Source organism: Sorex fumeus, unplaced genomic scaffold, assembly GCF_029834395.1.
Source record: "Sorex fumeus unplaced genomic scaffold, SorFum_2.1 ptg000051l, whole genome shotgun sequence".
NCBI lineage: Eukaryota > Metazoa > Chordata > Mammalia > Eulipotyphla > Soricidae > Sorex > Sorex fumeus.
The window spans coordinates 4,494,438-4,508,477 of record NW_026606108.1 but is presented as its reverse complement, the minus strand read 5'-3'; the positions used below and the strand labels follow the sequence as shown (position 1 = coordinate 4,508,477).

The following is a 14,040-nucleotide window of genomic DNA, read 5'->3' as shown; positions in this document are numbered from 1 at the left end:
CGGTTGCATCAGAAAGTGCTCTGTCCTCCTTTGCCCACAAGCCACTTCCTTCTCCCAGGTCAGCGGAGGACACTGGGCTGCCCGTTGGCCCCCATGCAAGCAGCGCGGCAGTTGCCGACAGCTCCTGTCCAGTCTGATTAGGACGCTTGGACAGAAGGCTGGCCGGCGCCCAGGGGCACTACGCAGGGCAGCCGAGTCCTTCAGGAGCTAGCGCCAGCCACCAGGGGGCGCGCTGACGCCTAACACTGTCTAGGGGCTGGCAGGGGTTGGCCGCTCTCATCTTGGAAAGGGTAATTGTGAGCGCGGTGGACACGCAGGGGCGGTGGCCTCATCTATCAAAGCACCTGGTGACCACGTGAAAAAAAGAGAAGTGCTATCCAAGTTTTGAAAATGTGAGGTGGCTTTTTTTTTAATTTAAAGGGTTCTGGAATTCTCATGAGCACAGATTCATTTACTTGTTTGTTTTGGGGCCACACCCAGTGATGGTCAGGGTTTATTCCTGGTTTTGCACTCAGGAATCACTCCTGATGATGTTCAGGGGACCATATAGGATGAAGGAGATCGATACTGGGTCAGCAGTAGCATACAGGGCAGCTGTTTTAATGTACAAAAATCAGAAAAAAAGTCAAGTCTATTTTTTGTGAGCTCCTGGGCCCTGGGCTGGGTTTTGAAATGATTAGTTTGTTTCGTCCAGAGGCAGTCTCCTGCCCTTTGGCATCTGCATGCGAAGTATCACTTCCTGTGGTCTCAAACCTGTCCCAGGACATGGAGAAGCAGTTGGAGAAACTGCCACAATCCCTCTCTCCATGAAATTTTTTTTGGGGGTGTCACATCTGGCAATGCGCAGGGTTTCCTCCTGGTTCTGCACTAAGGGATCACTCCTGGTGGGGCTCTCAGGGGTGCCAGAGACGCACCCTCTCCACTGTACTGTCTCTCTGGCCTACGAGATGTTAAAAAAAGTGGCCCCCCAGTAACAAAACCCCAGAAATGTGAGGGGGTGTCAGGGATGTGTTAATGACCATAGAAAGTCGAGACCAACTTTTGGACTGTCAACTCAGAACTTTCCCACGTTTTTTCATATTCTACCATATTTCATCAGAGAGCTGCGCCACCATCTGTGCTCCCCCAATTTTAAAACAAGAAATACCGGCACAATTTAAAACAAACTTCACATAATAATGGTCTCGCCCATGTATTTTCCGTTTTTGCAAACAACAACAACAACAACAACAAACAAAACTCAAACCGAAACGAAAAACTCCCAAACCGCCGAAATCCTAGCCTAAAATCTTCCATGACTATGCGCTGGAACTTGGCGCTGGAGTGGCTCAGAGGAACGAGGCGGCCCTTACATGGAACTGGAACCCAGGACGCAAAAGTTGACCAGCTGTGGGAGAACTGAAAAGCTCAAAGACTCACAGCAGATATGCAAATTAGTTTATTGTCATTCTCCAAACAAGTTAAAAAAAACCCTCCCTGTAATATTTTCCTGTTTACTGATGTTTGTTGCTCTTCACCTGGGAGGGCACGGATTCTTTCTGCAGGAGGGAGATGGTCTCCCTGCATTGTCTGAGGGTAACCCTGAAAGCAAAGTTGGATATGGGATCCTTTTAAAGGGGGCTGGGGAGGGGGCGCATCTGGAACTGGAGGCTCACCCAGGCAGGAAAGGGTTCTTTTGCTAGTAAGGATTCCGCCCATCTTACTGGCTTCTTGGCAACAAGATTAGTAAGGCAGGTGGAGCTCCGTGCCAGACCCAGTACAGCATCTCCAGAGGTAATCTTGGAAAAAGGAGACTATCTCGCAGAGCTGCTCACAGAGGGTAGCTAAGGACGCGCGCGCGCGCACACACACACACACACACACACACACACACACACACACACATTTTATTTCCCTCAAAAAATGTCAGAGGCACCAAAAAAAACGGGAGGGTGGAGAGTGTCCGCTCTTTAGGGAGTGGGTCATCCCCTTCAAATGTTAGGGAACTTCTTAGGACAATCTCTGCTGCACCTGGGGACCCCACTAGAGTGGCCTCCCTGGGCCTGGCAGAACCCAGACAGTGGAGGTGGGGGCTCGTCCCGAGTGGTCCTCAGCACCTTCCCTTGGGAAGAAGCACTGACCCAATTCCAAATAGCCTGGAAAAGCGGGTTTGGGGTGGGGGGGTTCCACAGTGACAAAGGGTTAAGCTCCGGTGGGCATCCAGGGACATCACCGCATTCTCGGGGCGGTGACTCCCAGGAGAACCGGAGCTGGCTGCTTTTCAAGGAGCCCATTCAGAAACTGGCTTCTGGGGGCACCCCGAGTAGGCCCGCACAGGGAGACGCCGAGGTAGGTTGTCCGGGACACCCTGTCGGTGGACGCCCGCGGCCGCTCTGGCAGTGTGGACGGTACTCGAGCTGAGGGGCACAGGGATGGAGGAGGTTTGGCTTCTGAGACGGGGTGGAAGAGGTTTGCCCCAGCTGACCACACGGAAGGGCCGCTGCGCGGGTGAGACCTGGGGCTGGGGCATGTCGGGGTGGGGGATAGGGGTGGGGGAGTGAAAAACAACAACAACAACAAAAAACCCAGGGAGAAGAAAAAGAAACCATGTAAAACACTCCCTTCTAAAAACAAGGGGCTGCAAATTTCTTTATTTCTCGTTATCGAGGAACAAAAATACTCTAGCGATGGCTATTGGGTTTCCTTCCCCGGGGACGGGAGGCGGCGGGTGCTGGCTGGCACGCACCCCCGCGGCCAACCACAGCACGACTGAAATCCTGGCCTTCTGCTACCTGAGAGGCGTCGGTGGCGGTTCAGGCACCAGGAGGGGACGTTGGCGCAAAGACCCGTCCACCGCACTGGCAGACGGAGTCGCCGGCCGATGCGCCCGGGTGTTGTAGAAAAGACACCGACAGAATATGCGGGCGCGAGATCATCAGGGGGCTGGGTGGAGAGCGAGGAAGTGGGCCGGCCTGCCCCCGCCGCACCTCGCTACACCCCGCCCCCGCGCGCTCACGGCCGCGCCCCGCGCGCCTCGCGCCGCCGCCGCAGCTCCTCGCGGTAGCAGTAGGAGCAGTAGTGCTCGGTCTCGGCGCGCCCGTAGAAGGCGCAGTTTTCCCGTTGGCAGCGCCGCTGGGCCGGGCCGGGGCCGGGGCCGGAGCCGGAGCCGAGCCCGGGCCCGGGGCCGCCTCCAGCGCCCGCCCGGGCGCACTCAGCGTTCGAGCGGCTGGCGGGCGGCGCGTCGGCGTCGGCGAACTCCAGGCCGTCGCGCGCGCCGAAGCCGTGGCTGTAGGTCTGCGACTTGGCGTCGCTGGGGGTCCCCGCGCGCGCCAGCGACTCCACCGTGTTGACCGTGCGCAGGGCAGCGGCAGCGGCGCGCGCGGGGCTGTAGCTCTGCGACGCCAGCGAGCGATTCTGCTGCGGGTACGTGGCGCACGGGCGGAGCGCCCCGACGGCCGGCGCGCACGCCTCGTCCCGGGCGCCCGCCGCCTGCACGTGGATGACGCTCTGGCGGCCCGGGAGCGGCGGGGGGCTGCGGCCGGGGGCGCTCAACGCCGCCGCACGCCGTGCGCTCGGGGACCCCCCGCCTCCGGCCAGCGCCGCCGTGGCGGCCCGCGCCGCGCGCCCGCCCGCCGGCCCGGGGCTCGGCCGGTCCTTGAACTTGAGCACCAGCTGCGTGGGCTGCCCGGACGGCGGCGGCGGCGGCAGCAGGGGCGGGGCCGGGGAGGCGCGCTCGGGACCCCCGGGCGCGCCGTCCTGCTCCGGCCGGCGCTGTGCCCGCTTGGCCGCCGTCGGGGGTGCACTGGCGGCGGCGGCAGCGGCGGCGGCGGCGGCGGCGGCGGCGTCGCGGCGCCGCTGCTCCTGCTCGGCGCTGAAGCGCTCCTGCGCGCTGGTCAGGTAGTAGCCGATCATCTCCTCGTGGAACTGGTGCCGGTGGCTGGTGAGCAGCAGGCCGGCGAAGATAAACTTGCGCTCGCCCTGCATGGCGGCGCGCAGGATGTTGAGGCTGAGCTTGACGTCCGTGCTGTACTTCCAGGAGTCGCCCCGCGGCCCGCCGCCCTTCTCGGCCGGCGTCGCGCCCGCCGTCTTGTCCGTGGGCGACGGCGTGGTCTTCTCCGACGGCGACGTGCCCGCGGACGTGCCCGAGTCCTCCTTGCTGCCCTTGCGCGCTTTCGTCTTCTTGTCTTTGGTGCGCTCGGGCGCGTCGCCGCCGCCGTTCTTGCCGTTGGCCGAGTTGGTGCGGCCCATCTTGCCGTGCACCAGGCCGCCCAGGCCGCCCATGTTCTTCTTCAGCTTGATGCCCAGAGTCTTGCTGAAGCTGCCCAGCTTGTTGGCCACGGAGTCCGCACGCGTCTTGTCCTTGTCCTTGCGCTGCCGCTCTCTCTCCTTGTCTTTGCCGGTCTTGCCATTGGTGCTGTTGGAGCTGCTGCAGACGGACTCGCGGTCCGAGTCCAGAGAGTCGGCCAGGGACTGCACGTCCTCCCCCGCCGAGGCTGTCGGAGACTCGGGCTGCGCCAGAGGGGCCTGCGGGAGGAGGAAGCACGGATCAGGGTTAGCGGGCAGCGGTCCCCACCTGGGGGAGGGGCCGGGGCATACGGAACCGCCCCAACCTGTTCCATCGGCCTCTTCGGGAACGGGGCACACAGGTTGCAGGCTTCCTGGACCCGTAAGCCCGGGTGTTCTGCCACGGAGCCCCAAAGCCTCAGCTGATTTTGGAGCTTGTGACCTCGTGCAGTGGCCCCTCAACGCTGGGTAGACAGGAAGGCTTCCAGGTCAGGCTGGCTCCAGTTACACCTTCTTTACTCCAGGCAGGGCCCGCTCTGTGGATCACGCCCTCGAGTGGGCAGTGACACCCTCTCCCCCGGCCCCATTTCACTCTAGGCTGCTTTCTCTAGCTACCATCTGGAGAACCATGAGGCACTATTTCAGATTCTGTAATAGTGGGCTGGCCTCCGGTGGCGGTGGGGAGGACGCAGGGGCCATCTCTGCAGACACTGCAGGTTAGGCCACTGGCCACCGCAAAACTTTAGGGGAGCTGGAAAATGGGAATGAGGGCGCTAGAGCCAGCCGCCCTGCCGCTGCTGGTCTCAGAGAAGCCCCGTGGAGTCACCGTTGCCCCCTTTTCCCTTTTGCTCTCCTTCCCCCCACCAAGTGTCAGGCAAGGGGAACTTCTGCCACCAGGACCCCTAGAAACGACCTTCTCCCATCTTGGTTGGGTGCAGAAGGAGCCGAAGAGCTGAGGGAAGCCAGGGACCCAGAAGGGTCCAAGGTGGCGGACGGGGTTCCAGGGACAGGCGCAGGGCACACCACCAAGCTGGAAGGGGCTTTGCCAGATTATTATCACAATTATTTTGGTTTTGGGGCCACAACCGGCAGTGCTCAGGGGATACTCCTGGCTCTGTGCTCTCAGGAAGTACTCCTGGCAGTGCTCAGGAGACCAAAGGGGCACCAATGCCAGAGGTCGAATGCCTGCCTTGCTCTACTCTTGCTCGGGCCGCACCATGATTATTTTTGCCCAAGCGCCTGGTCTGATGTGGGGAGTCACCGTTGCCCCCCAAGTCTCCTGATGCTGGATCTCCAGCTCCTGCATCCCCCTGCCCCTCCTTGTGAGGGTGGGGCACACTCCAGGCAGTTCAAAGTCCAGTCGGAGGGCTGCTGGTATCGTCAGCAAGCCTCGAGGACCCAGGCAGAGAGCAGACAAGGAGCCGGGGTACGTGCACTGGGTTGGAGGCACCGTGCATGTGCTGAAGAGCTGAAGAGCACCACCCCTTGCACGGGCAGAAGGGGCATTCAGGGAGCCATGGGGCAAAGTTTGCACGCAGGGGCATGGGGGTCCATCCAGATGGAGACTCCCACCCCAAGCACTGAGCAGGGACTCACCTCAAAGCAAAAACCAAAACCCAGGCGCCAGAGCGATAGTTCAGTGGCGAGGGCATCTGCATCTCAGAGGGTTCTCCAGCACCCCCAGGAGTAATTCCTGAGTGCAGAGCCAGGAGTAACCCCTGAGCACTGCCCGATGTGACCCAAAAAGCCAAAAGCAAAGAAACCCCAAACCAATCAAATTCCTTAGTGAGCACCTGGGATGAACTTTGCCCTCAGGCATCCAGGTTAGATCCCTCCCTCAGGGGAGGAGGTGCCCTTATCAAAAGAGAAAGGAAATTCCTTAAGAGCCCGACTCCCTAAACTGTAAACTGGGCACCAGGGCAAAGACCTCAACATTTGAAAGCCAATGAAAGGTTCTTGGAATCCGCAAATGTTGCAAGGGCCATTCTTCAGCCTCTGATGCGGGTGGGTCCCGCTGCCCCTCCCCCCGCGGCAGGGGAGTAGAGGGGTGCGTGGGCTCCAGCCCTCCACTGGCCAGCCCCACCGCCCTCACAGCGTCTAGTTCTTTCCTCAGCCCATGGCCCACTCGTTCCAATCTGGGCAGATGACCTGGGATTGTCTGGGGAGGGGGTTCCTTTCTTCCTCTGGGGAGGGGGTTTCTGCTTTCTGGGGAGAGGGGATTCTTCCTTCCCTTCTGGAGAAAATAATGCAGAAATAGAAGAAACAAAATCCAAAACCACAACAAAAAATCCCAGCAGCCATTGAGCACACCCGTTCCAGGGCCTGAGAAGGGGGGGGGTCACCCTTTCCTCCTCTGTGTCCCTCCTCCCCGTAGCCCCCCCCTCCCCAGGTGCTCACCCTCGTCTCTGACGGGATCCGGATCCACGTCACGTTCATGTAGCTGTGCAGGAAGCTCAGCTTGGCCTCCAAAGACAGGATGAGGCTGGAGGGAAAGTGTTGGGTGTGTGGGCTGGGGCCAGGGAGCGGGGCTACATCCACCCCGCGCCCCGCGCCCTCGCCAGGGACACCCGAAGCAGCAGGGGCTGGGGGGGAAGGGCACCTCCCAGGGAAGCCCCGCCCCACCGGCTGTAGGTTGGGCCACCTTGGACTCAGGGAGGGTGCTGGGGAGGGGAGGTGCATGAGGGGGCACTCACTGCGCCAGCCTGGCGTTGTCCTTGTCGTCTTTATCCCACTCCCATTCCTTGCCTGGGTCCACCGCAAAGTGCAGGGGCAGCAGCTTATGCTCGGAATCGGTCAGAGGGATGACGGCTGCGGTGGGAGAGAGACGGGCTTGCTCCTGACCCACGGGGCCAGCACTCCCGGGATGGCCAGACCCGACCCGGGATGGATGCAACCCAATGCACAGACAGACAGGTCCCTGGGATCCAAATGGTCCATCCAAGGACCGGGGAGATTTTGCACGCGGCTGACCTGGGTTCTATCCCAGAATCACATATGATCCCTGAGCACGGAGCTAGGCGGTGGCCGTGAGCACCTATGGGTGTGGCCTAAGAACAAAAACACCCATCCAGAAAAATGCCCCTCCTTGGCATTTTGGACATCACCACCACCAACAGCTCTTGGGGCTCTGGGTAGCTGTTAGCAAAGGCCCTCATGGCCGCCTCTGTCGCCCCCAGCATAAGCCTGCAGGATGGGGACTGCCCGAAGGGACCCCTGCACCCCCACATCCCTGGAGCTCTTGCTTCTGGCCTGGTTACTGCCTGGTGAGAGTAAAAGGCTTAATGCCAGACGGGACCCCCCTCCACGCTAAAGGGGTGCAGTACTTTGAGGCCTGACAGGGCACTGGAGGCTCCGGGAGGGGCAGGAAGGCTGGGGGGCTGGGGATTTGAGTGCGGGGGGTGGGGGAGGGGCGCTTGATCTTTGCAGGTTCGATTCCCAGCATCCAGAATGACCCCTGAGCCCCACCAGGAGTGATCCCTGAGCAGAGATCCAGGAGTCAGCCCTGAGTATCGCCACCGGGTGTGTTCCCCAGCACCTCAACTCCCCCCCCCCCCAACAAAAACAAATGATCACATCATCCTATAGTTCCTTGATTGCCTCAAGCAGGCACCAGATTTTAAAGAGTGCCATATTCAAGGCTCTCTCAGGGTTAGGAGAATGAGACCCATTAAAACAAAACAAAACAAAAAAGCACAGAGAGACTGCGCCCTCTGTGGGGAGCCCCAGAGGTCCATTAAATATCTATCACGTGTCCCGCAGGCTCCCCCTCCCCAAGCCTGGGAGGCAGATGTGGCCCCCTTTACAGACAGGGTAGTGGGCTGAATTCATGGGACAAAGGGTCTGGTAAATCTGAGGCCTGACCCTCTCTCTCCCCTTATGCCTGGCCTGGATGCTGGGGCAACCCCCCAACTTTCTCCCTGCTTTCTCCCTCCCCCTGCCCCAGGCACTGTCTGTCAGCTAGCTGCCTTTCCCCAGAATACCCAGCCAGGGTGCCGGGACACCAAAGAAAAGGAAGCAAACGAGCGAGCGGGCGAACAACTGAAAAAATCAGACAGAGGCGGGAGCATCTCCCCAGCGATTTTCCTAACGAAACCCCCACCCCGACTCAGTGCTTCCCTCTAGTGTTACTAGAAAGAAAAAGCACACGAGCCCCTCAGGTAGGCCAGACGCTTGTCTCTCCCACAGGGCGCCCCGGGCTTGTCAACCCAGGAGTTGACAGCCAGGAGTATGACCTGCACACAGCTGGGTGTGGCTCCCCAACAAGACAAAACAGTGTGTGATGAAGCGCAGTTGTGACCGCGAGGCATCTGCAAGCTCTACAGCACAGCCGTCCCGGCAGGAGCATGCATCTGGATGGGATGTGATGCAGAAGCCAAAGCATCCCACCAACGCAGGCACAAACACAGAAGGCCAAGTAACAGCAGCCCAGCAGCCGCTCAGACAAGGACTTAATGGCCCCGTGCCGAGACACAACAATCCCACCAATTTTCTTCTACTGAAGTATTTTGGGTCATTCTGTGGGCCAGTTAGTGGTAACAGACAATAAAATAAATGATTGTGGGAGCAGGCTTGAGGGGGCATTGGGAAAATGCGGACACTGGTGGAAGGAAGGGGACAGTGGTGGTGGGATTGGAATACTGAACACCTGTAACAAGTCACCACAAACAACTTTGTAAACCGCCACAGTGTTTAAATAAAGTGGAAAAAAAACCCCAAATGGTGCATAAAATGCCCTCAGCCTCCCAAGTTGGGGAAACTCAGCAGGGTGTGGGGGGGTCCTGTCTGATCAGGGCGGGGCTCCCTGCACTGCCCTCTCTGTAGAGAGGTCAGGGGCTGCGTGGCTGGTCTCCCTCTGTCCTGGCTCTGGGGGCGTCCCTGCCCGCATCAGCTCTGAGAGGCCTCACTGAGCACAGGCTGGGCTTGGGCACTGACCTGCATCAGGGGGTCTGGCCCTCTGGGTGTTGGTGGGGGTTTCTCACACCCCTGAGAGCCCAACTGGAGTCCAGCATTTCTCCACGGGGACCCCATGATCCCTGGTGACCGCCAGGGCATTTCAAGAAGGGGGGCACAGGCAAAGTCACCGTGTAAAAGGGGGATCATGACTCTGAGGCCGAGGGAGGGTCACAGGAAGCGGTTCACCATCGGAAAAAGGCTGAGAAATGCTGCGCTAGGGATTTGGGGTCATCCCCACCAGTGAGACCCCAGTGTTCGGTGGCCTGGTGGGGGGGTGTCACTTGGAAAAAACCTGAAATCCAGGCTCCAGCCACAGCTTCGTGCAGCGCGGGCGAGCTCGCCCTCTGCTGGCCGAGGTCCAGAACAGTAAAGTTCATTTCATTTCATTTCATTTCATTTCATTTCATTTCATTTCTCTGAATTGTGTTTGGCTTTTGGGCCACACCTGGCTGTACTCAGGTCAGCTCCTGGCTCTATGCTCTGAGATCGCTCCTGGCCGTGCTTGGGGGATCCTATGAGAAGCCAGGGATCGAACCTGAGGTGGCCGTGTGCCAGGCAAGTGCTGTGCTTCCTCGGGTCTCTAGTTTTAAAGGCCCTCGCTCCCTTCCTCTCCTGTGTGGTGAGGGGTTGGGGTGGCAGTGGGGGTGGCAGCTTGCACACCTGGCCACACTTGTCGTCAGGGCTGCACTTTTGCGGGTGCCTGGGAGGTGGCATTCTGCCGAGGTGCTGAAGACCCCAAATGGCCGGGCCGTGGGGACCGCCCTGGACTTCTGTGTGCGGCATAGGCTCCAACTCATGCCTGCAGGCATGAGGGGGGTCACTTTGCAGCGGGGGATGCTGGGGTTCCCTCCAGGCCCTCCTCCTGCAAGGCGCGGCTCCAGCTACGAGGCCCTGCAGGCTGCCCCACACACTTGAAAGAGGCGCCTCTGAGCATGCTGGGCATTCCCCCCCCCCCCCCCCCAGGTCCTCCTGGCCCTGCGCCTACCTTGTTCTCGCTGCTGGTCCCGCTGCTCCATGGACACCAGGGCCGAGAAGTGCGCCTGGTCGTAGGCGAGAACCAGGGGCGAGCAGTGGCATCTGTTGGGAGGCACCTCCAAGGGCAGGTAGATGCCCCCGAACGGGATGGGCGCGAACGCTGTGGGCGCAAGCGGGCATGAGGCGGGAGGCGGCCAGGGGGTCCCCGCAGGTGAGGGGGCTGGGTCTGCTGGACCCCACGCCCTGTGTATTCCCGGGGACACACCCCCCTCTCCTGGCAGTGTCCCCTGAGCCTTGCCCCTGTGCTGAACACGGGCTTAGTGCAGTTCCCTGCACCCCAGGAGGGGGCGCCACCACCACCACCACCTGTGCCACTACTGAGGGAAAGACTGGCCCTGGGCAGTGAGCAACCAGGGATCTGAGGGCCGCCTGGAGGCTGTGCTTCTGGGGTGCCTCTATTGCTCCAGGGGGTGCTCAGGGAGGCCGGGGGCTATTCCCTGGACCCTCAGCTGAGCAGCATGGATGGATCCGCACTCAGCCCTGCTATGCTGGGGGGGCTCTGTCCACGCTGGGGATAGCAGGGAAGTGGGAAGCCCTTGGGTGGCCCCGACCCTCCCTCACTGCCACTGGACAGGGAGGGGGACAGAGAGGGGAGGGAGAGAGGCCCAGACAGGGAGGTGCCTGGCTGCCTTCGTGGGGGGGGGCGGTGGGACACACACATCTCAGTCTCTCGGTACGCAGCTCACCTTCCCCGCCCGAGTCCCGCAGCATCGTGTCGGCCACCACCACGATGGGCCGGCGCAGAATGTGCGCGAGCACAAACACGTGGAATTCCTCCAGGCTCTCGTAGACAGGATCCTCAGCACTGCCCACGCTGCTGGGTGGGTCAGGAGGGGGAGAGAGGGAAGGGGAAGGAGGAAGAAAGGGAGAGAGAGAGGGAGAGGGAAAGTAGGGAGGGGAGAGTGAAGAAGAGAGGAGGGAGGGGGAAGAAGCAGGGAAGGAGGGAGAGAGGGAGGGAGGGAGAAACGTTTGAGTGAGGGTGGTGAGGACTGGGCGGGACTGTGGGCCATCTCTGTCCATCCCTCCCCCGACCGGACCCGTAGCCCGGGGGTCCAGGTGGGGAGCATCTGCCTCTGCACCTGGGGCTGTGGGGGGTCGGCTCTCCCTGCCCCCAAGGCCAGCACCTCAGGGCTGGCTACTCAGCACCCTCCAGATCTAGCTACCAATACCCGAGGCCCAAGCTGGCTCTTCTGGCGCTTGATTCAGACACTGTGCCCAGAAAGCAGGCAAACCCAGTGACTGCTGCTTTAATCGCTGTTTCTCGTGGGGCTTTGTTTCTTGGGGAGGGGGGGCGTGGACACCCCGTGGCAGCTGGCAGAGAGGCTGCCCAGCCTGACTTGGGAGCTGGGCTGAGCCCGCGGCTCTGCTTGCAGGCCCGCAGGGGGTGCTCTCCTGAAGCTCCTGAAGCTAGGGTTCTGAAACCCACCAAGCGGAAACAGGTCTTCACAGGCTCGTGGCAGACGGGTCCGTTTCAAAGCTAGTGCCTGGGTCCTCCATAGGCTGACACATGCTTGGCCAGAATTCGCGTGGTCTTGAGGGTGAAGCTGTGTAAGCTGGTGGGAACCGGGAACCTCTGTGCAGTCTCAAGATGAAGGGTCGAGGTGGTCACTCTTTTCTTCTACAGTAGCAATGGGGGCACCCCCACTGCTACTGTAGCTCCCCCGTGAGAGCAGAGCCCACTTTCTACCTGGGGCTCGGCACTGACAACCAGTTATCTGCCCTTTTTTTTTCTTTTTGGGTCACACCCGGCGATGTTCGGGGGGGTTACTCCTGGCTCTGCACTCAGGAATTACTCCTGGCGGTGCTCAGGGGACCATATGGGGTGCTGGGAATCGAACCCGGGTTGGCCGCAGGCAAGGCAAACATCATACCCACTGTTATCCACCCTTTTGCAGGGGTCCTGAGAGGGCCTTTGGAACAGGGGAGCAGCCGTTGTGGCTGATTCTTGCTTTTTTGGATTTGGAAGTGGAGTCTTCCTGGGGAGTCCATCGGCAGATCCAGGCGTGCTCAGAGGTGTCCGAGTCACTGGGGCACCCGCTGGAAGAGATTCCTGTGGCTGAGGGGTACATGGCTGCTCCCGCCTCTGGCAGGTCCAAATGGCAGCAGAGGGGCTCAGGCGCTAGGGCAGGGACGGGGGCGGGAGAGCAGTTTCTGCTGTCCCCCACAGACGTGGCCAAGTAGGGGGTTTCCTCTCCTCTTTGCTGCTGCTGCTGCTGTCACTGTGGCTGGAATCACACACCTGCCTGTTGCTCCCGCACTCAGCAGCGTTGTGTCCTGGGATGGCATTTGTTTAATCGTGGTGTGTGCATGGGTGGCCACTCATTTTATTTTTTTTTACCTTCCACTTACTTTTATTTAAAACGGTCATGGTCCTCCCGTTGTTCATCGATTTGCTCGAGCGGGCCCAGTAACATTGTGAAACTTGTTACTGTGTTTGGCATATCGAATACGTCACGGGGAGCTCGCCAGGCTCTGCTGTGCGGGCGAGATACTCTCAGTAGCTTTCCGGGCTCTCCGAGAGGGGCGGAGGAATCGAACTCGGGTCGGCCATGTTGGCTGCGTGCAAGGCAAACGCCCTACCCACTGTGCTATCGCTCCAGCCCCACCTTTACCTACTTTTTTTTTCTTTAGAATACTTTTTTTCTGTTTGTCACACCTGAAGATGCTCAGGGGTTACTCCTGGTGGTGCTCAAGGGACCATATGGGAAGCTGGGGATCAAACCCGTGTTGGCCGAGTGCTAGGCAAGTGCTCTAACTGCTGTACTATCACTCCAGTCCCACCCTCTACCTACTTTTAACACTAACTTACTGTCCAGGGCGATCATTCCCGACTGGTCCCTTCTCTATATTACCTACCCTCTACCTCACACCTGTGATTGATTCCTCTTAGTCTCTGTTTTTATATCAGTCTTCTACTATATATTTTTAGCACAGTGGGTAGGGTGTTTGCCTTGCATGCAGCTGACCCGGGGTCAGCTCCTCCGCCCCTCGCAGAGAGCCTGGCAAGCTACCGTGAATATCCCGCCTGCACAGCAGAGCCTGACAAACTCCCCGTGGTGTATTCAATATGCCAAAAACAGTAACAACGAGTCTCACAATGGAGACGTTACTGGTACCTGCTCGAGCAAATCGATGAACAATGGGAGGATAATGCTACAGTGCTACTATGTATTTTTATATACCACAAATGGATGCTGTCATTCTTCATCAGTCCCTCTCCTTCTGACTCCTTTCACTCAGCATGGTACTCTCCATGTCCATCCATTTATAAAAAAAATTCATGACTTCATTTCTCCTAACAGCTGCGTAGTACTCCATTGTGTACTCCACTGTGTACTCCATTGTGTACATTGTGTACGATTTATCCATTTGTCTGTTCCCAGGCACCCAGGATGTTTCCAGATTCTGGCTACTGTGAATAGTGCTGCAGTGAACATAAAAATGCAGATGGTGTTTCTGTCGTGTGTTTTTGGACCCTCAGGATATATTCCCAGAAGTGGTATTCCTGGTTCAAATGAGAGCTCAATTTCTAGTTTTTTGAGGAATATCCACATTGTTTTTCCAAAAAGGCTGGAGCAGTTGGCATTCCCACCAGCAATAAATGAGGGTCCCTTTCTCCCCACATCCACACCAGCACTGGTTGCTCTTGCTCTTTTGGGCCTGTGCCAGTCTCGGTGATGTGAGATGATACCTCATTGTCGTTTTGATTTGCATCTCCCTGATGATTAGTGACGAAGAGGATGAGCATTTTTTTCATGTGCCTTTTTTGCTATTCAAATCTCTTTGAGA

At 59.0% G+C, this 14,040-nt stretch overlaps 1 protein-coding gene across 3 annotated transcripts in view; it reads right to left on the bottom strand.

Annotated features, from left to right (window-relative positions):
• Positions 1 to 2,935: 2,935 nt before the first annotated feature.
• The window catches only part of OTUD7A (OTU deubiquitinase 7A), a 122,564-nt gene continuing 111,459 nt past the window's right edge, over positions 2,936 to 14,040 (bottom strand). For all 3 annotated transcript variants that reach the window (XM_056124483.1, XM_056124484.1, XM_056124485.1), the window contains 5 exons: positions 10,938 to 11,065; positions 10,202 to 10,351; positions 6,957 to 7,071; positions 6,661 to 6,745; positions 2,936 to 4,503 (listed from right to left, as the gene is read on the bottom strand). In XM_056124483.1, coding sequence (XP_055980458.1) covers positions 2,992 to 4,503; positions 6,661 to 6,745; positions 6,957 to 7,071; positions 10,202 to 10,351; positions 10,938 to 11,065 — 1,990 coding nt within the window. In that variant the 3' untranslated portion in view covers positions 2,936 to 2,991. The remainder of the gene's footprint in view (positions 4,504 to 6,660; positions 6,746 to 6,956; positions 7,072 to 10,201; positions 10,352 to 10,937; positions 11,066 to 14,040) is intronic.